This window comes from Mugil cephalus, chromosome 5 (assembly GCF_022458985.1).
Source record: "Mugil cephalus isolate CIBA_MC_2020 chromosome 5, CIBA_Mcephalus_1.1, whole genome shotgun sequence".
NCBI lineage: Eukaryota > Metazoa > Chordata > Actinopteri > Mugiliformes > Mugilidae > Mugil > Mugil cephalus.
The window spans coordinates 12,411,141-12,420,884 of record NC_061774.1 but is presented as its reverse complement, the minus strand read 5'-3'; the positions used below and the strand labels follow the sequence as shown (position 1 = coordinate 12,420,884).

Genomic DNA, 9,744 nt, shown 5'->3' with positions numbered 1-9,744 from the left:
ACATCAGGACTCACACCATGATGTCCATGGTGCACGACAATAATTTCCAGCTCCAGTAAAGCTATTCAGGAGCACACAAAACAAATATATTAGGTGTGGCCTCAAGGTTGCTGAAGAAGCAACATGCTTTGTATCCACTGCTCTCTGCATATTGCCTCTTTCACCACGTGGCGTCATTGTTGATCCACCAGAGACAGCTCTGCTCGTTAATACAACTAGGCCACTCCCGTTTTGAGGCATAGGGGACATTTACTCAGTCTTTGTTACAAAGACAGAGAGGACGGTGGAACAGACACGGAATAATCCAACTATGAAGCAAACTGATATTTTTCTTAGAGCACAAAGTATCTGAGTGTGATTGGAAGTTTGTTGACATTGGGTAGAAATGGCTTCGCCTTGCAGATGGAGTCATTTCGGAGTATATCTATTGCTTTTTCTCCTGGATTGTTACTGGCAGTCGGTGGATGGGCAGCTCTCCTATTCAATCTCAGAGGAGGTAAACCCGGGGACACCCGTTGGAAACATCGCTAAGGATATAAACGTTAATTCTCAAGAGTTGGGATCCCGCATGTTTCAGATCGTCACTGGATCAAAGAGAAAATTCTTCGATGTAAATCTGAAGACTGGTGTTCTGTTTGTCAGTGAGAGAATAGACAGAGAGGAGCTATGCTCAGAGGAACTAAAATGCACCGTAAGTGTAGAAGCCGTAATAAACAACCCTTTGAAACTATACCGCATTGATGTAGAGATTTTAGATGTAAACGACAATGCCCCTTTATTTACTACAAAATTGCAAAATTTATATATCGCGGAAAATACATTACCAGGCGTGAAGTTCGCATTATCTGAAGCAACGGACACAGACGTGGGGAGAAACGGAGTCAGTACGTACAAATTAAGCCAAAATGATCATTTTTCCTTGGCGGTGCACAAAGCAAGTGACAGTGTGTCTGCTGAGCTGGTGCTGCAGAAAGCTTTAGACCGAGAAAAGCAGCCTGTGATCACCATGACACTGACCGCTGTAGATGGCGGAACTCCTTCGAAATCAGGTACCTCGAAGCTCGTTGTAAATGTATTAGACATCAATGATAACATTCCAATCTTCGGTGAATCACTGTACAAAACAGAAATTCCCGAAAACACGCCTGCAGGCACGGCAGTAATCACAGTAAACGCCACTGATGCAGACGAGGGACTAAACGGTGAGATTGTGTATTCGCTGAGGAGCAAGGATCAAGATCGCGTACTTGATATCTTTGAAATTGAACCACAGACGGGTGTCATTAAAGTAAAAGGCAATATCGACTTTGAGGAGAGAAGGGCTTTTGAGATACGTGTTGAGGCCAGTGACAAGGGTCAGCCTCCGATGTCTGCTCACTGTAAGGTGCTGGTAGAAGTGGGGGACCAAAATGATAACGTTCCTGAGATAACTGTCACGTCACTACACAACACGGTGAGGGAGGACGCTGAGACAGGCACAGTCGTCGCACTAGTGTCAGTGCTCGATAAGGATGGTGGGAAAAATGGGGATGTGACCGTACACATTAGAAATGAGGTGCCATTCAAACTCGAAACAAATTATAAAAACTATTATTCGTTGCTAGTTGATGGGCCACTAGACAGAGAAAGTGTCTCTAACTACAACGTCACTATAATTGCTAATGACAAAGGTAGCCCGCCGCTGTCTAGCACCAGCGTAGTTTCTGTAAAGGTTTCTGATGTCAATGACAACGCACCTCTGTTCCCAGAGCCTATCATAAATGTGTACGTGAATGAGAATAGTCCTGTGGGAGCTGTAATTAAAACAGTGACTGCATCTGATGCTGACATTGACCAGAACAGACAAGTGAGTTATTCATTTTTACAAAGTAAAAATAACCCGGTGCCAGTGTCTACAATGGTAAACATCAATTCAGAGACTGGAGACATTATAAGCCTTCAGTCTTTTAACTTCGAGGAGTTAAAAACGTTTCAGTTTAAAGTTGAGGCCACAGACTCTGGTGTTCCTCCGCTCAGCAGCAATGTGACTGTAAATGTTTTAATCCTGGATGAAAATGATAATAATCCAACTATTCTTGCGCCTTATTCTGAGCATGGCTCCGTTAACAGTGAGAGTATCCCCTATACTGCTGAATCTGGGTACTTTGTAGCTAAGATCAGGGCTGTAGATGCAGATTCTGGATACAATGCTCTGCTTTCTTATCACCTGTCTGAGCCCAAAGGAAACAACCTGTTCAGGATCGGAACCAGCACCGGGGAGATCAGGACTAAGAGGAGAATGAGTGACAATGATCTGAAAACTCACCCCTTGGTGGTGCTGGTTTCTGATAGTGGAGAACCCTCCCTGTCAGCTACTGTGTCTATTGAAGTGGTGGTGGTTGAAAGCACTGCTGACATCCAGACTCAGTTCAGACATGTGCCTATAAAGGAGGATAACTTCTCTGACTTGAACCTGTATCTGCTCATCGCCATTGCCTCAGTGTCAGTGATCTTTCTGCTGAGCCTCATCAGTTTAATAGCTGTCAAATGCCACAGGACAGACAGTTTCAGCAGGTACAGCGCCCCCATGATCACCACCCACCCTGACGGGAGCTGGTCTTACTCTAAATCTACTCAGCAGTACGACGTGTGTTTCAGCTCAGATACACTGAAGAGTGATGTAGTGGTTTTCCCTGCACCGTTTCCACCTGTAGATGGTGAACTGATCAGTATTAACGAAGGAGACACTTTTACCAGGACTCAGACTTTACCCAACAAAGAGAAGGTAAGTCAAACCTACTTTCAAAAACAGTGACAGAAACATGCCATTTAAATTTCTGTATGTTTAATTTAACATATGAATTTATATGTATATGTTATATTTAAAGTGGGTATTGAAAGGGAGTCAAACCGATAATATTCACTCTTCCCAGAGCAGAACAGAAACGTGTATGTCGTTGTCCATGGTGCTGAAACAAGATGCGGGGCCCTCGATTAAAGGGTGCAAAGCTAAAATGCCAGCAACCTTAAAGAAGAATAGAGAACACGATTTAAATGTTGTTTGTTTATATTTACATATGCGTGTATTTGAGCACGTAAATTACTGGGCAGTGGTTAGTACCATTAAATTGTGTCTATTTGTTTGCTTAGTTTGAGTTAGAGTTCAGATGGAAGAGGTGATTTATGTCTTTGTGGTCAATGTAGTTATATCGGATGGCCACACGAGGACATTGTAGACCGTCGGATTTTGGTGTCCCTGGTGGTTGTTTGAGACTCCTCCCAGATTCAGTGGATGATGATATTTCTCAGGGCTTTGTTACAAAGGGACGCAGTCGGCGAATGAAACGTGGGACCATTTTGTCTTTTACCCATTACAAAACAACAAATCTGGATACTGGCTCTTCTCTTTGATTCAGAATTATCAGATGGGATTTTGGACACGGTAATCCATGCGCTCGTTTTCCACATGATAAAGATATGTCGACGCGGAGGATACGCTGTTCTTTGGGGATTTATATTGCCGTGGTCCTTTTGGATTGCTGCTGGGAAGCGGTATCTGGTCAGCTCTCTTACTCGGTATCTGAAGAGGTAAACCCGGGGACTTCTGTGGGCAATCTCGCTAAAGATCTCAACCTTAATGTGCAGGATTTGGAGGCACGCATGTTTCAGATTGTGAGCGGATCGAAGAGGAAATATTTCGATATAAATCTGAAAACGGGTAGTCTTTATGTCAGTGAAAGAATCGACCGCGAGGAGCTTTGTGCAAAAGCGACAAAGTGCACCGTCAACGTAGAGGCCGTTATCAATAACCCTCTAAAGCTTTATCGGTTAGAGATAAACGTTGTGGATATAAATGACAACGCCCCGTATTTTCCCGAGAATTTGCAGTCGATTAACATTGCGGAAAGTACTGCACCAGGGGGGAAATTCGGATTTATAGGGGCGTCGGATCTCGATGTTGGGAAGAATGATGTTAGTACATACAAGCTCAGTTCAAATGATTTCTTTTCTTTAGAGGTTCACAAAGGAGGGGATAGCGTATCTGCTGAGCTCGTGCTTCAGAAAGCTCTGGACAGGGAAAAACAGCCTACTATAACACTTACAGTGACTGCTGTCGACGGAGGAAACCCACCGAAGTCAGGGACATCACAAATTGTCGTTAATGTATTAGACAATAATGACAACGCTCCAGTTTTCAGTAGTTCTTTATACAAGGCACGCATATCTGAAAATTTAGCAATAGGTAACACAGTTATAATTCTGAATGCGACAGACGCAGATGATGGGATAAATGCTGAAATAGAATACTCTTTAAGAAAGAAAGGTCAGGATCAAGTTTTAGATTTATTCCAAATTGATTCTAAAACGGGTGCAATTTTAGTCAAAGGTAAGATCAACTATGAGGAAAATCCTGCCTTTGAAATTCATGCTCAGGCTAGTGACAAGGGTCAGCCTCCGATGTCTGCTCATTGTAAAGTGCTGGTAGAAGTGGTGGATCTGAACGACAATGCTCCCGAGATCACCGTCACGTCACTATTAAACACAGTGAGAGAGGACGCTGAAGTAGGAACAGCTATTGCTCTGGTCTCTGTGCTGGACAAAGATGGTGGAAAAAACGGGGCAGTAAAAGCTGTTATTGCAAATAAGAGCCCATTTAAACTAGATACAAATTATAAAAATTATTACTCCTTAGTAGTGAACGACCCACTTGATAGAGAGAGTCAAACACAATACAGTGTCACTATAGTGGCAACTGATGAAGGGACTCCACCTCTCTCCAGCACCAGCATAGTTACTGTTCATGTTTCTGACGTCAATGACAACCAGCCTCACTTCTCAGAGCCGCTTATTAATGTTTATGTAAAAGAGAACAGTCCAGTAGGAGCAGTTCTTAAAACTGTGACTGCATCTGATGCTGATGTTGATAAAAATGGTCAAGTGAGCTATTCATTTTTACAAAGTAGCAGTGACTCCCTGCCAGTGTCTACAATGGTGAACATCAACTCGGAGACTGGAGACATTATCAGTCTTCAGTCTTTCAACTTTGAGGAATTAAAAACGTTTCAGCTCAAAGTTCAAGCCACAGACTCTGGTGTTCCTCCGCTCAGCAGCAACGTGACTGTTAACGTTTTTATCCTGGATGAAAATGACAACAATCCATCGATTCTTGCACCTTATTCTGAGCATGGCTCCATTAACAGTGAGAGTATCCCCTATTCTGCTGAAGCTGGATACTTTGTAGCTAAGATCAGGGCTGTAGATGCAGACTCTGGATACAATGCTTTGCTTTCTTATCACCTGTCTGAGCACAAAGGAAACAACCTGTTCAGGATCGGAACCAGCACCGGGGAGATCAGGACTAAGAGGAGAATGAGTGACAATGATCTGAAAACTCACCCCTTGGTGGTGCTGGTGTCTGATAATGGAGAACCCTCCCTGTCAGCGACTGTGTCTATTGAAGTGGTGGTGGTTGAGAGCACCGCTGACATCCAGACTCAGTTCAGACATGTGCCTATAAAGGAGGATAACTTCTCTGACTTGAACCTGTATCTGCTCATCGCCATTGCCTCAGTGTCGGTGATCTTTCTGCTGAGCCTCATCAGTTTAATAGCTGTCAAATGCCACAGGACAGACAGTTTCAGCAGGTACAGCGCCCCCATGATCACCACCCACCCTGACGGGAGCTGGTCTTACTCTAAATCTACTCAGCAGTATGACGTGTGTTTCAGCTCAGACACACTGAAGAGTGATGTAGTGGTTTTCCCTGCACCGTTTCCACCAGTAGATGGTGAGCTAATCAGTATTAACGAAGGAGACACTTTTACCAGGACTCAGACTTTACCCACCAAAGAAAAGGTAAGACAATACGACAAAGCAATGTCTTAAAGTTATTTTCACTCTTAAGACCTGAGAGTCAGATTCAGTGTCATACTTTATTGTCTGCAGGGGGGAAATTTGCTTTACAGTTCGCACGCATGGCACACATCGAATATATAACATTTAAGCACATAAGAATGTTCAGCGCATATAACACCCACACCCAACACAAAATCACATATGACATTCAGCGCATATAACATATAACACCCAGCACAAGTCACAATATCACAAACAGCTGCATGAGAGATATGATGGTGGAAAACCCTCTACCTCCTGCTGAGGTTGTTCAGGGCAGATATGGCTGTGTGGATGGAGCTCTTGACATATAGTGTCCTTTAGCAAGTTATTTGTTTGTATCCGATACTGGAGGGGAGGACTGTGAAACATGGGTTGAGGGGATTGAGAGATGTCTCTCACCATATTTCCGTTCTTGTAATGAAATGAAATCCTTTTGCAATATGTGCTCTTTTTATTCAGAATTCTGCCTTGTGGTCTTAGATATATGTTGAATTATATTGTATGTGCCAGAATAATGTTACTGCATGCCATTAACAGACCTCTCACATAGAATGTGAATGCTGTTGTCTGTAGTGTTTTGTAAGGTCTGGAGAGTGTGACGCTAGGAATTCATTTAGGCATTACAGAAAAAAGATTAATGTTTCCCTTGCCATGTTTATGCTGATTTTATGTCAGTTATTCACATTTGAAGACAAAGGATTCAAGTCTAAAACCAATTCAATCAAATGTAGGGAAAGTTCTAATTTTCACATTCGCATATTAGCTTTCGCCTTTTTGGTTTTGGGGGAAAAAGTAAATATATTTTTTTTCCTGTGCTGGATAAACAGTGTCATCTTCATTTCGTTTTAATAGTGTGTTGCATTGTTTTAAAGATAACGCATGTGGAGTTTCTGTCTTGTGTAGCTTTTCATATGTATATCAGAAACGTGTGAAGTTAAATTTGTAGGGGTTTTAAAAAAAGAGCTACAACAAGATAGAAGAAAAATTGGAAGGAGGAAAGAGTACTGTGATTAATCCTGCTAAATGTCATTGCAAAATAAAGGGAAACGCAAAAAATATCTGACATAGCACATCATTTAAACAAGTCTAGTTGCTGACTTGTCCCTCCTGCCCAGGTTAACTGCAGTTTATTCACATGGGCACGTGGTGACACTATAGACCATGACATCTCGGCGATGTTTCAGAAGACACGAGACTCCTCCCAGAAAAAAAAGAAAAGGATGATGATGATGTTTCTCGGGGCTTTGTTACAAAGAGGCGAAGGCCAAGACAGAACCACATAATCGTCTGTCTGACAGAAACGCAAGGAAGTGGATCTTTATGATTTTACTATACAACGAGTATTTTACGGTCGTAGTTGGATTATGCTTTGTGTTTTTTTGGTCTGGGTTCAATCATGTATCTCATACGCGGAACGCACCCTTTTCGGATACATTTTGCCGTTGTGCTGCTGAGTTACTGCTGGGAAGCGGTGTCTGGACAGCTCTCGTATTCCGTCTCAGAGGAGGTAAACCCGGGTACCGCTGTGGGAAATATCGCCAAGGATCTGAATCTCAGTGTGCAGGATCTAGAGTCTCGTGTCTTTCAGATCGTTAGCGGATCGAAGAAGAAATATTTCGATGTGAATCTGAAAACGGGCGTTCTGTATGTCAATGAAAGAATAGACCGAGAAGAGCTTTGTGCAAAGGCAACAAAATGTACGGTCAATTTAGAGGCCGTGATCAACAATCCACTAAAGCTTTATCGGTTAGAGATAACAATAAGAGACGTAAATGACAACGCGCCGATTTTCTCTGAGCAACTACAATCGATTGATGTTCCAGAAAATACTTTACCGGGCGCAAAATTTGCACTGATAGAAGCATCAGATTTGGATGTTGGAAAGAACGGCGTTAATACATACAAGCTTAACAATAATGATTATTTTGCATTAGAGGTTCACAAAGGAGGAGACAGTGCGTCTGCCGAGTTAGTGCTGCAGAAAGCGTTAGACCGTGAGCATGACTCTGTGTTAAAACTCACACTGACTGCAATAGACGGAGGAAATCCTTCAAAATCAGGAACCTCACAAATAATTATTACCGTTTTAGATATTAATGACAACCATCCTGTTTTCAGTAGATCTTTGTACAAACTTCAGATTCCTGAAAACTTGCCACTGGGATCTACCGTGATCACGCTGAATGCGACAGACGTAGACGAGGGTTTAAACAGTGAAATAGAATACTCTTTAAGAAAGAAAGGCCAGGATCAGATTTTAGATTTATTCCAAATTGATTCTAAAACGGGTGCAATTTTAGTCAAAGGTAAGATCGACTATGAGGAAAATCCTGCCTTTGAAATTCATGCTCAGGCTAGTGACAAGGGTCAACCTCCGATGTCTGCTCATTGTAAAGTGTTGATAGAAGTGGTGGATCTGAACGACAATGCTCCCGAGATCACCGTCACGTCACTATTAAACACAGTGAGAGAGGACGCTGAAGTGGGAACAGCTATTGCTCTGGTCTCTGTGCTGGACAAAGATGGTGGAAAAAACGGGGCAGTAAAAGCTGTTATTGCAAATAAGAGCCCATTTAAGCTGGACACAAATTATAAAAATTATTACTCCTTAGTAGTGAACGGCCCACTTGATAGAGAGAGTCAAACACAATACAGTGTCACTATAGTGGCAACTGATGAAGGGACTCCACCTCTCTCCAGCACCAGCATAGTTACTGTTCATGTTTCTGATGTCAATGACAACCAGCCTCACTTCTCAGAGGCGCTTATTAATGTTTATGTAAAAGAGAACAGTCCAGTAGGAGCAGTTCTTAAAACTGTGACTGCATCTGATGCTGATGTTGATAAAAATGGTCAGGTGAGCTATTCATTTTTACAAAGTAGCAGTGACTCCCTGCCAGTGTCTACAATGGTGAACATCAACTCAGAGACTGGAGACATTATCAGTCTTCAGTCTTTCAACTTTGAGGAATTAAAAACATTTCAGTTCAAAGTTCAAGCCACAGATTCTGGTGTTCCTCCACTCAGCAGCAACGTGACTGTAAATATTTTTATTCTGGATGAAAATGACAATAACCCAACTATTCTTGCGCCTTATTCTGAGCACGGCTCCATTAACAGTGAGAACATCCCCTATTCTGCTGAAGCTGGATACTTTGTAGCTAAGATCAGGGCTGTAGACGTAGACTCTGGATACAATGCTCTGCTTTCTTATCACCTGTCTGAGCCCAAAGGAAACAACCTGTTCAGGATCGGAACCAGCACCGGGGAGATCAGGACTAAGAGGAGAATGAGTGACAATGATCTGAAAACTCACCCCTTGGTGGTGCTGGTCTCTGATAGTGGAGAACCCTCCCTGTCAGCTACTGTGTCTATTGAAGTGGTGGTGGTTGAAAGCACTGCTGACATCCAGACTCAGTTCAGACATGTGCCTATAAAGGAGGACAACTTCTCTGACTTGAACCTGTATCTGCTCATCGCCATTGTCTCAGTGTCAGTGATCTTTCTGCTGAGCCTCATCAGTTTAATAGCTGTCAAATGCCACAGGACAGACAGTTTCAGCAGGTACAGCGCCCCCATGATCACCACCCACCCTGACGGGAGCTGGTCTTACTCTAAATCTACTCAGCAGTACGACGTGTGTTTCAGCTCAGACACACTGAAGAGTGATGTAGTGGTTTTCCCTGCACCGTTTCCACCTGTAGATGGTGAGCTGATCAGTATTAATGAAGGAGACACTTTTACCAGGACACAGACTTTACCAAACAAAGAAAAGGTAAGAATACATTAGACATTTTTATTTATTTTTGCGGTACTATTCTCAAAAAAGTAAGTTATATGTTTTTGTGCTGATTTTGTATTTTTGCT

At 42.7% G+C, this 9,744-nt stretch overlaps 1 protein-coding gene across 1 annotated transcript; it reads left to right on the top strand.

Moving 5' to 3' along the window:
• Window positions 1-5,847: 5,847 nt before the first annotated feature.
• On the top strand, window positions 5,848-9,682 carry LOC125008579 (protocadherin alpha-3-like). Its single transcript, XM_047585871.1, has one exon. It carries the CDS (start codon window positions 7,274-7,276, stop codon window positions 9,665-9,667), a length of 2,394 nt encoding a protein of 797 aa, XP_047441827.1. The 5' UTR covers window positions 5,848-7,273; the 3' UTR covers window positions 9,668-9,682.
• The last annotated feature ends 62 nt before the right edge of the window (window positions 9,683-9,744 follow it).

Excerpts from the sequence above, each read along its gene's own strand:
- LOC125008579 (XM_047585871.1), top strand. The coding sequence starts at position 7,274 with ATGTATCTCATACGCGGAACGCACCCTTTTCGGATACATTTTGCCGTT.